This window comes from Dasypus novemcinctus, chromosome 4 (genome assembly GCF_030445035.2).
Source record: "Dasypus novemcinctus isolate mDasNov1 chromosome 4, mDasNov1.1.hap2, whole genome shotgun sequence".
In the NCBI taxonomy this organism is placed as follows: domain Eukaryota; kingdom Metazoa; phylum Chordata; class Mammalia; order Cingulata; family Dasypodidae; genus Dasypus; species Dasypus novemcinctus.
The window spans coordinates 44229321-44250969 of NC_080676.1; the positions used below are offsets into that span (position 1 = coordinate 44229321).

A 21649-nucleotide genomic window follows, 5' to 3' on the forward strand; every position below is an offset into this window, starting at 1 on the left:
AATACCATTTACAAAAATGATGGGGTCAGGGGATGGGGAGTGGAGTATATGGGAACCTCTTATTTTTTTAATGTTTTTTAATGTAACATTCTTTGTGATCTATTAACTTTAATAAAAAGAGTGTAAAAAATATTTTAAAAATAAAGTGTATACCTATTGAAAATGATAAGTTTTTTAAAAATACAGAAGATACAATACCAATCTTGCTCAAACTCTTCCCAAAAATTGAACAGGAAGGAACACTATCACACTCATTTTAGGAAGCCAGTGTTACCCTAAATACCAAGCCAAACATATTATTATATTATTATATTTTATATTATATTATATTATATATTATATTATGAAAAAGAATTACAGACCAATTTCTCAATTCTATTTCTTAAAATAATATAGGGACTGTATAGCATAGTGAACTCGATGGTGGATGAGGACTGTGGTTAACAGTACAATGCAAGAATGTTCTGTGAACTAGAACAAATGTACATCACTATTGCAAGATGGTAAGCATATAGAGAAGCAGGGGGGAAAAGGTAATTAATGTAACCTTTGCACTATAATTAACAGCAATACGGTAATATTCTTACATCAATGCCAAGGATGTACTATATTAATAATATGGAAGTATGGAAAAGTATCCCAAAGTATGCTATATACCATAGTTAGTATTAATAGTGTGATGATATTATGTCATAATGTGTCACAAATGTTCCACAATACTCTAATGTGGTGGTGAAGGGATGTTGTAGGGAATTTCATACATGTACATAACTGTTTTGTAAGTTCACAACTTCTCCAGTAAAAATACATATTTAAAAAAAAAAACAAAATAAATGGAAGAGCATTCCAGGTTCATGGATTGGAAGACTAAATATTATTAACATGTCAATTCTACCCAAATTGATATACAGATTCAATGCAATGCCAATGAAAATTCCACTAGCATTTTTTAAAGAAATGGAAAACACAATTATCAAATTTATTTGGAAGGGTAAGAGGTCCCAAATAGCAAGAAACATCTTAAAAATGAAGAGTGAAGATATACAACTCTCACTTCTGGACTTTAAATCATATGACCTAACTACAGTGGTAAAAACAGCATGATACTAGCATAAAGACAGACACATAGACCAATGGAACCAAACTGGTTTTTCACAAACAGACCCTCATTGTGTATGGTGAAGTGATCTTTGATAAGGTGGTCAAACCACCCAGCTAGGGCAGAACAGCTTATTCAACAAATGGTTCTGGGAGAACTGGATAGCTATATCTAAAAGAAAGAAAGAGAACCTCTATCTTACACTTTATACAAAATTTAACTTTAAAATGGATCAAGGACCTAAATATAAAACCAACAACCATAAAACTCTGAGAAGAAAATGTAGAGAAACATCTTCAATATCTTGCGCTTGGTGGTGGTTTATTGGACCTTACACCCAAAGCACAAACACCAAGAAAAAAAATAGATATATTGGACCTCCTCAAAAAGTAAAATACTTTGAAGTTTCAAATGACTTGGTTAAGGTGAACAGAGAGCCTTTTCAATGGGAGAAATTTTTCAGAAGCCATATATCTGATAAGATTTATCTCCATGTTATATAAAGAAACCACAGGACTCAACCATAAAAAGGCAAGCAACCCAATTTAAGAATGGGCAAATGGGCAAATGACTTGAATAGAGGTTTTTCCGAAGATGAAATACAAATGACCAAAAAAACCACATGAATAGACACTAAACATCACTAGTGCATAGGAAAATGCAGACCAAAACTACAATGAGATATCACTTAACACTTTACAGAATGGTTATTATTTAAAAAATAGAAAACTACAAGTGCTGGAGAGGATGCAGAGAAATAGGAACACTCCTTCCGTGTTGATGGGCTTGTAAAATGGTGCAGCTTCTGTGGAAGACAGTTTGGTGGTGCCTCAGGAAGTTGAATATAGAACTGCTGTGTGATCCATCAATCCCATTACTAGGAATATATCCAGTGGAACTGAAAGCAAGGATGTGAACAGGTATCTGTGCACCTATGTTCATAGCAGCATTATTCACAATTGCTAAAAGATGGAAACAAGTTAAATGCCTGTCAACCGATGAATAGATCAACAAAACATGATGTTTACATATGATGGAATACTATTCAGCTGGAAGAAGAAATAAACTTGGGATGCATATGACTACATGGATGAACCTTGAAGGTTTTAAAGGGACAAATATTGTATGGTCTCAAGATATGAACTAAATATGAATAATAAACACATGGCGTTAAAATCTCGAGTATAGGTTACTAGGAGACAGGATGAAGGCTAACAAGTGGTACTGGTGTTTAATGTATGTAGAAGTTTTAATTGGCTTGACTGTAAAAGTATGGAAATCAATAGAGGTAATGTTACTACATTATAGTGAGTATAACTTACAGGGATTGTTTATAAATGTGATTGTGGCTGAAAGGGATAGTCTAGGGAGGTAAATGTCAAATGAAAGAAATCTAGAGAATAATCTAGGGACTAATGGTGAATCTGGTGGTGGATGAGGATTGTGATGGATGGTACAAACACAAGAATGTTCTATGAACTAGAACAAATGTATGTCACTATTACAAGGTGGTAAGAATATGCTGATGTAAAGGAATATACCATTAATATAACTTATGGACTACAGTTAAGAGCAATCTTGCATATTCTTGCATCCATGTGAGAAGGTACTAGAACAGTGTTAAGGGTCATTAATAGCAGGTATGGGATTTTTTCTTTTGGAATAAGGAAAACATTCAAAAATTTAATGAGGCAGTGACTACACAACTTTGTGATGAAAAAGCCACTGAGTGTACACTTTGGATGGATTGTACAATGTATGGGACTGTACGACACAGTGAACCATGTAGTAGAAGTTGGACTGTGGATAACAGTATAAATATAAGACTATAACAAATATACAAAACTAATAGATGGTTTTAAAAATAGGGGGTGTATGAAAATGTATACCAAATATAAGCTATAGACCATAGTTAGTAATCTTTTATGATGTCCTTTCATAATCTGTAACAAATGTTCCACAATAACACAAGATGTTGGTGGAGAGGTGAAGTATGGGAATTCTGTACATTAGGCATGAAATATTTGTAAATTCACAACTTCTCTCATAAAAAATGTATTGGAAGTAGATGTGGCTCATGCTCTTGAGCTCCTGCTTCCCACATTGGAAGATCTGGGTTCAGTTCCTAGGGCCTCCTAAAAAAACAAAAATGAACAAGAAGCAAACAAGCGGAAAAGCCACCTCTGGGAGGTGATCTGGCTCAGTGGTTGAGCACCAGCTCCCCACATATGAGGTTCCAGTTCCAATCCCTGGTCCTAGGTACCTCAAAGAAAAAAAAAAGTGTATATGAAATGGTAAAATAATACTTCAAGATGTAGAAATAAAATTTTCTAGGACTCATTGTTTTAAAAACACATGGTTTCTTTCCTATTTCTGTTCATGTCAAAAAGCAGGTAGTCTTTACACAGTCTCTGTAGCTTCAAGAAATTTCATTTCTACGTCAGTGTTTGGCCGTTGGGAAGAGTTCCCATTCTTTTGGAATACTGCTGCAATTTCTTCGAAGGACTTTCCTTTAATTTCTGGAACTTTAAAGAATGTAAACAAGGCAAAGAGCAGCACCATTCCAGCAAAGACGAGAAATAGATAAGGTCCACAGAAGTCCTGACAGAGAAAAAACAGTGTTCAATCAGCAGCTGTTTGACCCTATCTATGTTCAGTAAATTTGTACAATATATGGCTACTTACTGCGATGTATGGCAAAGACAGGGCTACGATGAAATTGCAGGTCCAGTTGCTGAATGCAGCTACTGCTAAAGCAGCAGGATGTGCTCCTTGACTGAAAATCTCAGCAACTATGAACCAGGGGATGGGGCCTGGCCCAATTTCAAAGAAACTGACAAAGAGGAAGATGGCCGTCATGGTCACATAGCTCATCCATGCAAACTTATCCTGAGGAGAAAAAAAGAAAGTTGGAACTTGGATAATTGGCTGGGTCTTCCTTTAGGTAATTAGCCTCCCACCAAGTTTAGAGGTGACCAGCTCTCTTCCTGATGTGTTTATGTACAATCGAGTATAATTATTCTAGTCTGAGTCATGCTTATATCTTTTGAGCACCATTAGAGCAAATCCCCTGGATGGAGACTTTATATGATGCTTAACCATTTTCCTGTGAAAAAGGTGAGGCAAGACTCCACTGGTCTTTGTTCTTGCCCATACCAGGTTTCTGGACTGGATGCATGACCATCCTGTGAAATAGCAGAGGAAGGCGCTGGGCTCAGGAGAGGTTCAGGTACTCGCCTGAGGTGAATCGGGCAGCCACGTGGCAGATCTGGGATTAGAACACGCTTGGGGCTGACCCCAGAGCTGGGCTTTAACCATGCTGTACACTGCCTCTCTGGGCAACAAGCACAAATTGTGCTGATGTCCAGTCTTCAAACCTGAGAAACAAGCTGCCCCCCCCTTAATTTACATAGCTCCTTTGTGTGATATGCCAGTTCTCTGACTTCATTTCATAAGTCAATTTCAAATACTTTTGACATACCAAGTACTTTAACCTTGACAGAGGTGCTGTCATCTGGTCACCAAAAACTCAGTGCAAATACCAAACTTACCAGTAGCACAAGTCCCAGTGACATGAAGATAGCACAGAAAAACATCCCACTCATTCCAATTAGAAACAGAAAACGTCTCCCTGCCTTCTCCAAAAGGAATACCTAGGGACGTTAAAAAAATATTTTCTTAGTTTTATACGTCACCAAATACTGACTTTAGACTTAAATAGTTCTTTTCTTCCAAAGAACCTGGAAGGAATCAGTTCTATGATTTCTTTTCACAGAGAGAGATCTAAGGAAGGTTAGTGACTCTTTCCCAGAGTTCTCCATAAACAGAGGTAATCAACAAATATCTGCTTAGCTGAGCCACATTGGTTGGATTAGGCTTTTCTAGAGATAGAACCGTAGCTGTACTGCCACTCTAGCGTTATCACCTTGGTTACAAAGTTCAGATGCTATACATCTTGGGTCACTCCCAATAGATTTCCTGTACATTTAAAATGTGAAGGTTCAGCATAAAAATGTCATAAATTTCTCTTCTGATAATTATCCTGTTATAATTAACTACAGAAACCTGAAACAATACAATTAGTTATTAGCTGTTTCCATCCAATATTCTGACTACTAACAAAGTCAATTCAAGACCATTCCCCTGCCATCATGCTTAATTTAATCCTTTTACCACAATCCTCAGGTTTGTGCTTTAATGGTGTGGCTAAATGTACCTGTTGCTGGATGTGAACTATTAGTTTGAATAGAGAGCCTTTAGCAAAGGATTAAAGACTTTCTTATCCTATTTCAGGGGCTATGTCATTGATTCGTTTGGGTCTCTGGACCTTTACATTAATGGATAAAATTTACACTTAGCTGAGACCAGAGTTTGTTGACAGATCTCTTGCTTGCTCAGGGTTGGTGAGTCACAAAAAGGATTACCTGTGACAGTTTCTCACTTTGCAGAGTAAATTGACTAGCTGCATCCATCTATCAGTATAGCAATGATACCCATAGCATTTTGAGCTTTGGCTCTGAAAAATATCTGGGAAACATTTATTTTCACCTACAGTGAAAGCGCCTTTCATCTCAGAGGTACATTCATACTTCAGAATCCATGAGAAACAAATACCAACATTTCATTGTTGAGAAAGAAGTGGGAAAAAACAAATTATACATTAAAATATCTCTGTACATTGTGACTTTCAATGTTGACTTGATGACTCTGTCAAGCTGCCAAGAAAACAGAAATATTTCTTCAGGATCAAGAGCTTTTAGTATGTATCAATTTCTTCAGTTTCTGAAAAATTACTTGCTATTCATTGTTCATTGGGAAGAGTTTTATTTCCATAATAAACTCTAAAACTACATGACTTGAAAATTGAGTTGGAGTCTCTCCTTCAAGCAGGCGAGATCAGCATTGTAGGGTGGGGGTGAGATTTGTTGCTTGTCAGTGTCTAGAGTTGTCTGCCCAACCATAACCCTAATCTTTGCCCCAGAGAGTATGTGTAACCTGGATTCTGGGTGACAAGATAGACTTTGGTGGATACTGCTTCTCCCCCAGGTCTATCTTGCATACAGTTTTCTTCATATTTCTTTCCATGTTTTTTCTCTGAAGATTACAGGATCTCTTCTACAGACCCATTAATTGGAAGAAAATATAGAATGGAGACCATAATTCAGCATGGAATTAGGCAAGTCTTTCTCTTTTCCTGAATTTTCATTTAGTTTGTTCCTTCCGGATTGGTGAAATATCAATATATTATCAAGATTTATTTCTATTTGCATACATTTATTAAGAAGGATATTCAGAATTTCTTAATGTTGTTTAACTTCGAAGAAGGTGACAGGGTAAATGAAGGACTGTCCTTGCATGTTTTGAACTTTAAAGCAACTGTTCAAAATCAAATGTAATTTTATGTTAAAAGAATAAAAATTTTTAAAACCACAGAACTGTTAAACACAAAGAATATACAATACTAATATAAACTATGGGCTATATTTACTAATATAACTATATTATTTCATTTATTTTAACAAAGGTAATACACTAAGGCAAAATCCTGGTAATAGGGAAAGTTGTGTATGTGAGGGAGGGATATGGGGAGGGGACTCTGTACATTCTGCATGATTTTTATGTAAAACAACTTCTCTAATAAAAAAGAAAGAGAAAAGCCACAAGTGTTATTTGTAGTCCTGAAAAGTTAGAGAATTGACTACGGCTGATTTTTTTAAAAGTTACTTCACCCCCTGCTTGAAAGTTGTCACAGAAGAAAAAGGATGTACTCTTAAAACATATATTTAAAATAATCAAAACACTGTTTTAAATAAAATAACTCCTCCTCCATACACAGGTAGAGTAGGGGGAGGGAGGCAAAAAGAAAATTCTGCAGGTGTCCCCTGCAGTTGTTTTCAAATATTGGGTTTTCCAATCTTGATGCTTTATATATCAAATCCTATTACAAAAAAAGTACTGTAATTACAATCTGCCTATCAGAAAAATATGTTGCATAGATGGCAGAATTTGTAAAAACTATTATCCCAGGAGGCAAAAGGATACAAATAGTCCCTTGAATTGTATCCCAAATAACAAGCCTTCATGCATTTAGAGTAGCCTTTTGGCTTGAAAAGAAATTGTCTCTAAAGGAATATCTGCAGAACCACTGGGATTCTGTTGTTATCTGTTTATCCTTCTCTTTCTAAGGTCCAGCTCTGTTTAATTTGGTTAGACAAACCTGCTTTTTGACTAGGAAACCAGGATGTAATTTACTGGCCACCCTAAAGGTGGTTAAAAGTCTGTGCAGAGAGGAGATGATGTAGCTCAAGTGGTTGAGTGCCTGCTTACCCTGTATGAGGTCTCGGGTTCAATCTCCAGTACCTTCTAAAAACAAACAAACAAACGAAAAAACTTATTCTAATTGGGGAACAGGTGTAGCAAAGTAGTTGAATGCCTGCTTAGGCCCTGAGCCTCAACAGACTTGCAATTCCTACCCTCTGGTTTATTGAACTTACCCCAGCTAGCTAAAAGGGAGGTAAAGAAGGTCAACCACCATACCAGGGAGCCAAGAGTGCCTACAACTGCAAGCAGGAGAATTACATCCATCATCCCTGTGGAATCTCAGCCCCCTCTTGATATAGAGGTGGAGTGGGCATAACCATCCCAGGATCCACAGAATGAAGGAATAAAGTATGGATTAGAGTGGACTTATTGATAGTCTATTAAGGAACTATTGTGATTAGTAATGGAAGAAAATGTAGCATTGATGTGAAGAAAGTGGCCACAGTAGCTGCTGAGGTTAGGGAGAGGGAAGAAGTGATATGATATGGGGGCATTTTCAGGACTTGGAGTTGTCCTGAGTTGTACTGCAGGGACAGTTGCTGGACATTGTATGTCCTGCCATGGCCCACTGGGTGGCCGGGGGAAAGTGTAAACTATAATGTAAACCATTATTCGTGTGGTGCAGCAGTGCTCAAAAATGTATTCACCAAATGCAATAACTGTCCCATGATAAAGAAAGAGGTTGTTGCAATGGAAGGAGTGGGGTGTGAGGAGTGGTGGGTTTATGGGGACCTCTTATTATTTTAATGTAACATTAAAAAAAATAATAAAGACAAAAAAACACTTCTGTGCAGAGAAGGAAAAACACCATTGTCCATTGTCCATTCACCTGTTGTTAAACACTAGGGCTGCTTCCACCTTTTGGCTATTGTGAATAATGCTGAAATAAACATTGATGTTCATTATCTTTCCAAGTCTTTCTCTTTTCCTGAATTTCCAAGTCCCTGCTTCAATTCTTTTGGGTAGTACCTAGGAGTAGGATTGCAGGTCACATGGCACTTCTGTATTTAACTTTCTGAGGAACCACCAAAATGTTTTCCATAGTGGCTACCATTTTACATTGAGATTAACATGTTTGAGGGTTCCTATATCTCTGAATCCTCAACAAAACTTATTTTAAATTTTTTTAAAAAACAATAGCCATACTAGTTGGCATGAATGTTATCTCATTGTAGTTTTAAAATGTGTATTTCTTTTTTTTTATTGGTTTATTTTTTGTTTTTGGCTTTATTTTGTACACTTAATAATTAAAAATATAAGCAATATTAAAAATAAGAAAACACAGTTGAATGAAAACATACATTTCTCAATTAAAGGTACTGGATACGTATAAATATTTTGAATCATACATATGTTACACAAATTATTTGCTTCATAATAATGCAATGATACAATATTTGTCCTTTTCTGTCAGGCATGCTTCCTCAACATAATGTCTTCCAGGTTCATGCATGTATTCAAATGATTTATGATTTACAGTTGCATAATATTCCATTATTTGAATATATCAGAGTTTGTTTCTCCATTCATTAATTGATGGGCACCTGAATTGTTTTCAACTTTGGGTAATTATAAATAATACTGCTGTGAACATTGGAGTATAGATGTCTGTTCACGTTACTACTTTCAGTTCTTCTGATAAAATACCCGGTAGTGGTATTGCAAGGTCATGTGGCTTGTCTATATTCAACTACTTTAGGAACTGCTAAACCATCGTGCACAGTGGCTGTACCATTCTGCATTCCCATCATCGTTAAAAAGGGTTCCTATCTCTTCACATTCTTTCCAACACTTGTAGTTCTCTATCTTTTTATTAAAGGCCATTCTGGTAGGTGTTTTCTTTAATGGCTAATGATGTTGATCATGTTTTCATATACTTATTGGCCATTTTAACATCTTTTTTGGAGAAATGTCTATCTAAATCTTTAATCTTTTCAAAAATTGAATTGTCTTTTTGTTGTTGAGTTGTAGTTCTTTGTATATTCTGGATATTAAACCTTAATCAGATATAAGGTTTCCAAATAGTTTCACCCATTCTGTAGGTTGTCTGTTTACTTTCTTGATAATGTCCTTGATGCACAAATTTTTTAATTTTGATGAAGTCCATTTTATCTATTTTTTCTATGTTCCCTATGTTTTTGGCATAAAATCAAAATATTTATTGCCTACTATAAGGTCCTGAAGGTATTTCCCTGTTTTTCTGTAAGAGATTTATAGTATTAGCTTTTATATTTAGGTTGTTGATACACTTAGAATTAATTTTTCTATGTGTTGAGAGATATGGGTCCACATTCTTTTTTTTTTTTTTTTTTTTTTGCCTCTGGATTTTCAGTTGTCCCAGCACCATTTATTGTAGAGACTATTCTTTTGCTCATTGAATGGACTTGGCATCCTGTTGAAAGTCAAATAGCCATAGATGTGTGTATTTATTTCTGGAGTCTTGATTCTATTTCATCAGTGTAATATCTATTTTATTACAGAACCACACTATTTTACTTTCTGTAGCTTTGTAGTAAGTTTTGAAATCACAAGTCCTCCAATTTGTTCTTTTTCAAGTTTCTTTTGTCTATGCAGAGCCTTTGCAATTCCATTTGAATTTGAGGACCAGGTTTTCCGATTCTACAAAAAAAGGGGGCAGGGGAGGAAGGGGCTGCTGGAGTTTTCATAGGGTTTGCATTGGATTCGTAGATTGCAGATTGCTTTAGGTAGTATTGGCATCTTAACCATATTAGATCTTCCAATGCATGAACGTGGGATGACTTTCCATTTATTCAGGTCTTCTTCAGTTTCTTTCAAGAATGGTTTATAGGCATCAGTGCATAAGTCATTTACTTCCTCGGTTAAATTTATTCTGGGATATTCTCTTATGTTGTAAATGAAATTGTTTTCTTATCTCCTTTTCAGATTGTTCATTACTGGTGTATAGAAATTGAACTGACATCTGTTAGTTTATCTTGTATCCTGCAACTGAGCTGAAATCATTTATTAGTTCTAGGAACTTTCTTATGGATTCTTTTTTTTAAATATTTTTCATTTACTTTTAAAACATATTTAGATTACATAAAAAAATACAAAGGATTCCCATATGCCCCACTCCTCACACCTCCTACTTTTCCCCACATTAACAACTTCTTTCATTAGTGTGGTATATTCATTGCAATTGATGAACATATTTTGGAGCACTGACACACAGCATGGATTACAATTTACATTGCAGTTTATACTGTCTCCCACTCCATTCTGTAAGTTATGGCAGGATATATAATGTCCTGTTTCTGTCTTTACAATGTCATTTGGGACAATTCCAAGTCCCTGAGAATGCCCCCATATTACACCCCTTTTTCCCTCTCCATGCCTTCAGCAACTCCAATGGACACTGTCTCCACATCAATGATATAATTTCTTCCATTGACAGAACCACAGTAAGTTATAGTAGGATACCAGTGAGTCTAGGATTTTATTCCCCAGTCCTGAGGATTCTGGGATGGTGATGTCCACTCCACCTCTAAGTGAGAGGGGGCTTTAATCCCATGTGGCTGATGGATGGGACTCTCTTGCTTGCAGTTGTATACTCTCTCAGTTTCTTGATGTGGTAGTTGTCTGACCTCACCTCCTTGCCAGTTGTCATGGGTGAGTCCATTGAACTGCATAGTACATATTGCAACTCTGCTGAGGCTCAGGCCCAGCTGGGACACAGATAGCCCAGAGATTCAAGTTTCTTGGTTACAAACTCCAGCACCAACGATAGGTTCAATAAAAGGGACAAAAGAGGCATGTGTAGATAAGTCACATCTGAGTCAAACTCTGTCACATTCAGGAGCACAAACTCAAAAGTAGGTCCCACTGGTAAGCACCAAACTCCAGAGCTATCTGCCATAAATGTAGGACCTGGGTGTTTTTGGAAACCTCAGGAGACCCACTATTTAGAGTAGTAACTACTTTGGCTATCTATGAGATCCTGCTGAGATGTGCATAAGCATTACCTCATTCATGACTTCCCAATTTTGAAGTCTCTTAGCCAGATGAATTCATTTGTCTTTACCATTTCCCCCTTTTACTCAAGGTCTTTTCCAAGTTGTATCACCAGCCAGTACTTGGTAGTAATCCCTCAGTGTCAGGAAGGTTCATCCCCAGGAATCATGTCCCACACTGGGAGGATGGTAATGCACTTACATGCTGAATTTGGCTTAGAGAGTGGCCACTGTTGAGCAACAAGAGGGTTCTCAGGAGGTAACGCTTAGGCACCATACAACACTAGGCAAAGTTACAATTTCAAGAGCAAAAGGTTCATAAGCATAGTTGTCAATATCAAGGGCCCATCAATCCTTCACTGGTCATTGCCCCTGTACTTGGGGGATTCTTATGGATTCTTTGAGATTTTCAATATAGAAAATCAAGTCATCTGTGAATAAGGATAATTAGACTTCATAGAAAGGACCTTGTTTATTTTCCTCTAGTTATTTCAGCAAAAAACACATTAAATTTGGAGAAAAAAAAAGTTTTCCCCAAGAACCATCAGGATAGAAAATCACTGGAATCATGGAATGAGAGGAACCTAGGTAGAAGAGCCAATATTGATAGAAACGACAAGCCATGGGCTGATTCCCAGGGACTTAAATATAGAGTGGAGGAGAAGAAACCCAGGGATTTCTGTGTCCCACAGTGAATTGTTAATTCAGAAGACAGTTACTAAATGGGATCCCAACAGATAGAGAGAAAGAATGTCCATCTTCTTAGTTATGCCTAATCATACATATCGTGATAATCGCAAAGAGGACCTCTTCCCCTGGCCCTCTTGGCTGTATATACCCACTGCACATGGACAAGTCATTGATTCCTCTTGACATCACAAGTTTAACCCCACCCCCACACACACCCCTCTCTGGACTGGGGGAAAATTAAAGTATTTACTTACAAAGAGAACAGTGAAAACTGTGTTGAAAATACCAACTCCAACTGTTGCATAATCAGGTTGGCTAATTCCAGCCGTCTGAAAAAGTCTGGTTGAATAGTAAAAGATCTGAAAAGTGAAAACAATTCAGCCTTAATCAAAGAACCTACTACATAGGGCTTTAAATAAAAAAAATATTTTAGTACCTAGAACGTCAAAGAGATTTTGTATACCCTCTCCTTCCAGGAAAGGAGAAACCATAATCTTCCTTTTATGTTCAACACTTTCTGATTACTTAAAAGTCTCTCCATATATTTAGCAGAAAACTCTACTGCTACATTTTCTTTCTTTTAAATTTTTAACTTTTTAAAAATTTTTGTTAAAGTCTAATATACATGTAAAAGAGCAAATATCAGAAGTGTAAATCTCAATTAATTTTCTTAAACTGAACACGACTGTGTAATCAGCACCAAGTGAAGAAATAATTTCCATCCCTACAGAAAGCCCTTACATGTCTTCTGACCCAGACGGTGGCACAAAATACATTCCTACTCCTAACCCCATAGATAATTTTGCTTAGTCTTATACTTTATACTGGTGAAACCCCATATGTTCTATTTTGTGTCTGGCTTCTTTTGTTGAACATTACTTTTGTGAGAGTCATCCATATCATTGTATTTATAGTTTGTTCAATATCATTGCTATACTGTCTTGTATGGTATTGATATAGCATAATTTATCTACCAATTCTATTTATGCACATTAGGGTAACTGCCATTGAGGGTGATTAAGAATAGTGTTGCTATGGACATTTAGAACAATTCTTTTGGTGAGTAAAAACATATTTATATCTAGGAACAAAATTGATGGGCCACAGTGTATGTATGTGTTCATGTTTGGTAGATACTCTCAAACAATTTTCCCAAGAACTTGTGTCAACTTCATGTTCTCACTAACATATGTAAGAGTTCTGGTGCTATCACATTTAATCCAGAGTTTTCCACTAGTCTCAATGGAGATAGAGAAACCTGGTTCACATGGTCCCTACTTGCCTGTTATTATTTTGTTATTTTAAAATAGAATTTTAGGTCATTCTGTCATTCTCTCATCCTCTGTCTTCCTTTCCCATATAACATATCCTGTTGCTGGCACCTTTTCCAGCAGACAGGGCTGGTACAGGAGGACTGCATAGAATACGTGTTCAGTGAGTAGTGGTTGAAAGCATGCACTGAATATCCCACCATTATTAGGCTGTCCATCAACCTCAGAGGGAACATTTCCTGGATGCCTCTCTAAGTCAGGCACTGTGCTGGAACAGGTAGAGAGTTTTGGAGGGACTAAATGTCATGCCATTAGATGTATGGGCAGAGTGGAGACAGAAGACACCATTTTGGGCTCTGAATCCCAAAGTTATAGAGAGTATTATGAAATGAAATTTCATAATGAATGAAAATTATCCCATTTAGGGGACAGAGGTCATGGCAGAGCAGTATCTGGATCGTAGAGTTTTGTGTCTCTTTTTTCTTCAAGTGATGGGACTTACTTCCTTTACCTCCCCCAAATCTTGGCCCATCTGTCATTCTCCCTCAGTGTGGATCTGCTTTTGGCAGAAGCCCAGTCCTATTTTTAATGTCAATGTAAAGGGATAAGTGTTATTCTTTATCTAGTTTCCTAACAATGCTTATGGTTTTTCCTGTTCCTAATAGTAGATACACTCTAGTCTATATAATACACGGGTTTCAATTCAAAACCTGAAAGCTAGCTACTTTATTTTTTAGTATGTTTTTCAATCATGCCTTAGCTACCCTTCCTCACCATCAGTTCACTCGGTTGTGTATTTCATGTGCTGCCTCTTCAAATGGTATGAAAATCTGTAGGATGGCGGAGACTGAGCTTTGCACCTGGCTAACTAGTAAATTGCCTTTAGGGTATAGGGAGGCATAGAATTCTTTTTGCCCTGGTTATCAGAAGTCCTAAATTTGATACTCAAGTTTAGAAGACCCTTATAATTTAGAGATTTTGGTATAATTATTCTCCTTTTCCCTCTTTTTATTCATATGACTCTTACCTCTTTTCCCCTTCATCTTAATATATATATAATACCATGAGTTTAGACAATTTTTAAAAGTTAAAGTTAGTTTTAGAAAGTAGTTAAGGTATATCAAAGAAAATTAATGCACACTCAAGACGTATTTTTTTAGTAAGACATGTGAGTTCAACATTTTAAAATATCTGTTAACTATTTAAACTTATACCCCTTACACTCTCTGCCTAATTTTACTTTGCTCTGAAGAGTTGGAGGGAGTTCTTAAACCTACTACATTGATTCCAGAGAATTGCTGAGCCATGTGGAGCATCAGTGCTACTAGAATGGGCTTTCGGTAGCTGGACTTTTTGAAGAGTTTAATTATGGAGTCGTCCTGCTCACGTGATGCTTCTTCCTTTTCTCTTCTCATCTCAGTGATGTCTTTGGTGATATCATCAGATCCTCTGAGTCTTCTCAAGCCTGTCCACCAAAATGATCACAGTCAATCTAATATAGCCTGTGCATAAATTCAAACTTATTTTATATCCAAATATGCCTAGAAAGCCAATTGAGAAGTATAAACTCCATGGGCTTTGGATATTCAGGAAGGATGCAAGCCAAATGTGTCAAGCTTATCTGGAATGTGGGGGGTTCATGCTAAAAGCTTACCTGGAATGTAGGGAGTATATGTTAACTCAAGCTTACCTGGAATGTGGGGGAATATATGTTAAGTTGAGCTTACCTGGAGGAAATAACCTATCTAATACTCAGATAAAACACTTGAAGAAACTAACAAAAAGTCCTTTTCAATACAAGCACCATTTAACTCCCCACTCTTATTTTCTCTGTATAAAAGAAACCCAAAAATTCTATTTGGACTCAGTTTTTATCAGGACAAGAGTCTGCTGAGTCCAGCTGGTTGAAATAAATCATCTTCCTTCTCAGAATTCTCACGTCCTGACCTTTGATACTGCATATACCCAACTTCTCTCTGGTACTACAAATCAACTCAGGTTAAAACAAAAGTAAATTTAGTTTTATTTTGTTAACAAAAGAGCTAGAGTTCCCTTGTCCCTTTTGATTACTTAATAACATGGGTGTTGGAAATTATTTTTTGTTCATTTTAACTGCTCTTTGATTAACATTTGTAAACAATATATGGTTTCATTTCATGACAAAGAACACTATGATTCTTAGTCCCTTAGAAGCATAAAGCTGGAAGTTCTTCTAGAAAACTCTGATTAAGTTCCAAATCTTCCATGTGGGCTTCTGGTTTGGGCTGGAGTGAATGCTTATGAGTGTGAAATGACAAGGAGCAAACACACTGAAGTGATTTTGCCTGCTCTTCATGTAACCACTACCTTCATTTGAAAGGTATTGCCTCGCTGGTCCCAGAAGCTCAGGTTGCAGGAGCAGCGGCAGCAGCCAGCAGCCAGGCCTCGTGAGGGACCTCGGAACCCCTTTTGCCGCAGCATGGCCTGGATGCCCCAGAGGGAGGTCAACTCGGCCAGAGCCCCGGGAAGGAGTAACCCAAAGGGAGGGCGGCGAAGCTAAACGCTCTCCTGTGAATGTGGAAGCGAAGCCAAAAAAGGCGCAGGAAAGGATAAACCTTCAGACAAAAAAGTGCAACGAAAAGGGAAAAGAAGCAAAGTGAAAACAAACTGAAGTGACTAATCAAGAAACTAAAGATTTACCTACAGAATACAGAGAAACTGAAGATGGTGGAATAGCAACCCCAAAGGTTTAGTAACGGGTCTCGGTCCAACTTCGGTTCCTGCCTCTGCAGCAGCAGCAGCGATCTCTGAGCAGAGTTCCCAGGGTACCAGGCCAAGATTCCGAATATCAAAATCTTCAGTGGCAGCTCCCACCAGGACTTATCCCAGAAAATTGCCGACCGCCTGGGCCTGGAGCTAGGCAAGGTGATGACTAAGAATTTCAACTAGGAAACCTGTGTGGAAATTGGAGGGAGTGTATGTGGAAAGGATGTCTACGTTGTTCAGAGTGGTTCTAGTGAAATCAGCGACAGTCATGAAGCTTTGGATTATGATTAATGCCTGCAAGATCGCTTCAGCCAGCGGTTACTGCAGTCATCCCATGCTTCCCTTATGCGCAGCAGGATAAGGATAAGAGCCAGCCCCCATCTCAGCCAAGCTTGTCGCAAATAAGTTATCTGTAGCAGGCGAGGATCATATCATCACCATGGACCTACATGCTTCTCCAATTCAGGGCTTTATTGATATCCCAGTGGACAATCTGCATGCAGAGCCAGCTGTCCTGAAGTGGAGAATATCTCTGAATGGAGGAACTACACCACTGTCTCACCAGATGCTGGTGGAGCCAAGAGAGTGGCCCCCATTGCAGACCAGTTGAATGTGGACTTTGCCTTGATTCACAAAGAAGGGAAAAAGGTCGATGAAGTGAATCGCGTGGTGCTGGTGGGAGATGTGAAGGATCGAGGGGCTAATCTTGTGGATGATATGGTTGACACATGTGGCACAATCTGTCATGCAGCTGACAAACTTCTGTCAGCTGGAGCCACTGGAGCTTTTGGTATCTTCACGCCTGGAATCTTTTATGGCCCAGCTGTTTCTCAAATGTCAGTGCATGTTTTGAAGCAGTAGTAGCCACCAATACCATACCTCAGCAGGATACGATGAAGCATTGCTCCAAAATCCAGGTGATCGACATCTCCATGATCCTTGCAAAAACCATCAGGAGAACTCACAATGGGGAATCTGTGTCCCTCCTGTTCAGTCATGTCCCTTTATAATAGAATAACTTCTGAGGCTTTTTAAAAATAAAATCAACCTCACCCCTTGTTTTCCTTTGCTTTTGATTTAAAAGTTAAGCAGAACATCTAGCTTGCTCCAGTGTAGCTTTCTACATCCCGCTTCAGGTTTATTAGAGTTTTTCCTAAATTGAGGAAAGACTGACTGAGCTTAATTGCTGGAATTTCCTACCCACATTGGCTCATTCTGACTACTTTAATTTTGTGAGCCTTGCAGCTTTAACTACAGCTCAGATGTAGCAAGATTTCATATTTTTGAGGGTGTCCTATAGGGGTGTTTGAATGTGCCTAGGGAAACTTAGATGACTTTGCATGTAAATGCTTCAGGGTTTTCTTTGGTCAGAACAATTAGCGACCTTGCCAGCCCTGTTCCCCCTCTTCCCAAAGTGTCACATCTCCAAGGTCTCTGCTAAATTACTGCTGGAGCCCTAGGGAACCCCAAACCTATAAGGTAGGGGCAGGCAGCTGTCAGTTTGAGCAGCCATTGGGTGGAGTCCTGAGGGGAGGCAGCGTGAAGCAGCAAACGCGTCTTGAAGGAAAAAGACTGATCACCATCACCTTGGGGTCGATGTATTCTGGATTCTCCTTTGTTCCTTTTCCTTTTGATTTGGCTTTACCTTCAGCCATCTTGACCTTGTCCCAGCCAAGTATCCTCTTGGGGCCAAATGATCGGGATACCATAGTCTTATGGAAAGATGTGTAATCTAACTAGATGGTCTTGCTGTAGCTTAATCTTAGCCTGCTGCCACCATGGTAGTAGATCTTGGGTGGTGGTGTGGTTAATGCCTTTCGATTAATTTAATATATTTCATTTTCTTCTTCCTTCCTTTCATCTGTTCAGCCTCTCAAATGACCTGAGATTTTTGTTAAAAAGCATGGTCTTATTGTCTCTTGTAAAGGAAACTAATAAAGTGCATTTAGGTAAAAAGAAAGAAAATAGAGAAACTAAAAACAAGGAGAGTCCAGACGCAGATGAAGGAGGAGAGAAAGAAGACCAGTCTGGTTAGTACGTACACCATGTCTTATCAGTTGTCCCTGTTTCTCCCTTCTTGTACAATCCAAAGGAATATTTTTATCAGCTATTTTGTAAATGAAAGATTTTTAGTAGCTCTAGAAGAAACATTTTTAAAAGGAGATTGGAATCCCACCTCATCCCATTTTTTTTAAGTGTAAATTTTTTCTAAAGAGGAAAATCATTTGCTGGTTGTTTATTTTGGGATAAAACCAGAAAATAGTGGGGTATTGAATTATGGGAGGCTTTGACTATCTAGGTTGTCAATTTAACATTCCACTGGGGGCTGGCAGTTTTTACACCCTATAACACAGCACACACTAAATGGTGATTTGGAATCACAGTCATGCATTCAGTGTGTTGAACATTTTAAATTACTTCTATTCCCATGTTTTTTAGTATACATATTTCTTAAAACCACTCTCTGATCTTGGCTCTCCCTGTTAGAACTCTGTAACATTTTTGGTTATGTTCATCCAGTTTTTCTAATAATTTTATGTGCTGTAAAAGATTAGAAATGTGACTATATAGTATGCATGATATTTGTGTGTGTGTATGGTATTGTAAATTGGTGGGAAGTAAAGATGTAACAGCTTACAAACATTTGAAGATTATGGTACTTGATAGCCTCTTAAGGAAAACTTGCCTCCAAATTTTAAGCTCAAAAGTCATCAGAACATCCTTAGAAAAACAATTACATGGCTTTTTAGGCTTTGAGTACATACATTAAGAATGTGAACAAACTGTTAGTAATGTCTGGCTGATCTTCAAAACAACCCATAAAACCTCAATTATAAAGAAAAAAAAGAAAGGCATTGCTACCAATTTCATGAACAACTATTCATGCACACTGTTTTGCATGCGCTGATAATTCCAAAGCAACAGGAAAAAGAAAAACAACCCTCATACTTACTATCCTTTGCTTTGACTTCCTGATCCACCTTGATATAAAGATATCTGGGGCTTTCTGGACAGAAGAAGAGCAGAAGAGACTGTAGGACAGTTGGCACAGCAGACAGGCCAAGCAGGACGTGCCACAGATCTTGATTGCCAAGGATAAAGTGGAGGCTAAAAATCTGAAACAGTAGGTAAGAAGCATATCAACTGCAAAACACTTTGGGCTTGCCTTTTGCAATAATTTGTTGAAGAAGCACTTAGGCTATTTAATTATATTTCCAAACAACTTTGGTTCAGTTACACACAAGGTGAAAACTATATTACTAGTGTGCCTAAACGTAACTAAATTAGATTTCTGTGTTTTGCAAACAATTCACTAATTAATGAAAACAATTTTACCAATTCCAACTGGGAAATTTAAGTTGGAACTCAACCAAACTTTTAAAAACATAGTTGATATTGAAAGAAAGCTATTTGATATCAAAAGAAACACACAGCTCTGTTCTCCAGGCAATGAGATGAAATAATGCTATATTAAAATCATGAATAACTTTAGACCTTTGTTTAAGAATTCTTTCTGTGAACTTAGAATGGGATTCACTCAAAGGACAATGACTCTGCTGAGAACCAGCCTTGTGGTCCCTACTCCGTGGCTCACAGACTGCCTCTGAAGAGCCCAGGGTTGAGTTCCATGGAGTCCCTGTGAGACCAGGGGCTAGGAGGGTGCAGGCCCCCAGCAGCTGAAGAGCTGCTCTGGCCATATGTATATATTAGATTTCCATTATGATTCTTAAAACAAAGGATATCCTGGCTGCCAAATATCTGAAATTTCCTATTCCCTGAAATCAGACTAGAATAATTTCATTCTAGAATAAATAGCTCCAGAACTTCAAGACTGGCTGGAGGCTCATCAGGTCACCTCCAGCACCCACTCCACAACTCCAAGGAGAAGAGTGCGGAGTAGTAATAACGTGGCTTTGAGATCAAAAGGCTGTGTCTCCACATCACTTTCACCACCACTGTGGACTTGGTTTTTCTTTTTGTGCTGATCTACAGTGAGAGCAGACAGAGAGGGAGGGGACAGATAAAGTAGGGGATGGGGTATTTTTACCTGACTAGTAAGAATGCCTGTGACGATGCCCAGCTGGTGGCAGGTGCCAAGAGTGCCCCTGAGAGAGGTGGGAGTAATTTCACTAATGTACATAGGAACCAGGCCTGAAATGAGCCCTGCATGAAACAAGAACATGAGTTAAAGCACTGCCAGCATCATCGCAGTAATAATGATTTGTTATAAATACAGTCAATATCCTGGCTGCATATCCCCCTTGAGAACAATGGAAAGAGGGTCTTTTGTCCCCAGTCACATAAATAATTTATGCAAAAAGTATCTTTTTTCCCTCTTGCCCATATTTTTTTAGAGAAGTTGAGAGTTTACAGAACAATCACGCAGAAAATACGGGATTCCCATATTCTACCTGCTTAGTATCTTGCACTGGTGTGGAGCATTTGCTACAATTAATGACAACACATTTTATAATTGTACTATTAAATATAGTGCATGGTTTAACTTAGAGTTCACTTTGTAGTACAAATCCATGGAGTCTTTTATAAATTTTTCTTCTATTATCTTACATACAATTTAGCATATCTTGTTATAACACATTCAGATAAGTATATTTTGCTGCTGTTAATTGCATTCACAAAGTTTGTGCTAACATCACTACCATCCCTTTCCAAAATATTTCCTTCATTCAAATAGAAACCATGTACATTTTATTCCTAACTTTCCATTCCCTAACCTCGCCCTCTCCCCTGGTAAACTATATTTTAGATTCTGACTCTATGAGCTTGCTTATTCTAATTATTTCATATCAATGATGGTACAATATTTATCCTTTTGTTTCAGGCTTATTTCACTCAATGTGATATCTTCAAGGTTCACCCATTTTATCACATGTATATGGATGTCATTCTTTTTTATGGCTCAATAATATTCCACTGTGTGTATATACCACATCTTATTTTACCATTCATCAGTTCACGGACACTTGGGTTGCTTCCATCTTTTGACAATTTTGAATAATACTACTATAAACATCACTGTACATATATCTTTTCAATCCCCTGCTTTCAATTCTTTGGGGGCATACACCTAGTAGTGAGATTGCTGGGTCATACAGTAGTTACATATTTGTTTAGTTTATTGAAGTATATCGCTCATACATAAACATACATAAACAATAAGTGTATAGTAATAATTGTAAACTTACAAAACAAACCAGCATAACATCATACAGGGTTCTCATATCTCACCTACCTCCAATACCTTGCATTACTGTGAAACATTTTTACGTAATGATGAAAAAACATCCTCAAAATTTTATTACTAACCAAAGTATCTTACATTTGGTGTGTGTTCCCCCCAAACCACCCTATTATTATTATTATATTATTTATACATAAGCCTATAGAAACAAAGTATGTACTAAAAGTTGTGAACTTACAAAGCAAGCAAGCATAACATCGAAAAGGGGTCACATACATCAACCCACCACCAACACAATGCATTGTTGTGAGACATTTGTTACAAATTATGAAAGAATATCATCAAAATC

General features: G+C 37.6%; 1 protein-coding gene and 1 pseudogene across 1 annotated transcript in view; one reads left to right on the plus strand and one right to left on the minus strand.

Moving 5' to 3' along the window:
* Positions 1-401: 401 nt before the first annotated feature.
* Positions 402-21649, minus strand: part of LOC101435288 (solute carrier family 2, facilitated glucose transporter member 2-like) — a 64555-nt gene continuing 43307 nt past the window's right edge. Inside the window, exons 4-10 of the mRNA XM_058295279.1 lie at positions 20146-20261; positions 19051-19213; positions 14630-14817; positions 12336-12440; positions 4651-4752; positions 3785-3988; positions 402-3700 (exon numbers count right to left, since the gene is read on the minus strand). Coding sequence (XP_058151262.1) covers positions 3500-3700; positions 3785-3988; positions 4651-4752; positions 12336-12440; positions 14630-14817; positions 19051-19213; positions 20146-20261 — 1079 coding nt within the window. The 3' untranslated portion in view covers positions 402-3499. The remainder of the gene's footprint in view (positions 3701-3784; positions 3989-4650; positions 4753-12335; positions 12441-14629; positions 14818-19050; positions 19214-20145; positions 20262-21649) is intronic.
* LOC139438761 (ribose-phosphate pyrophosphokinase 1 pseudogene) lies at positions 15811-17107 on the plus strand (annotated as a pseudogene).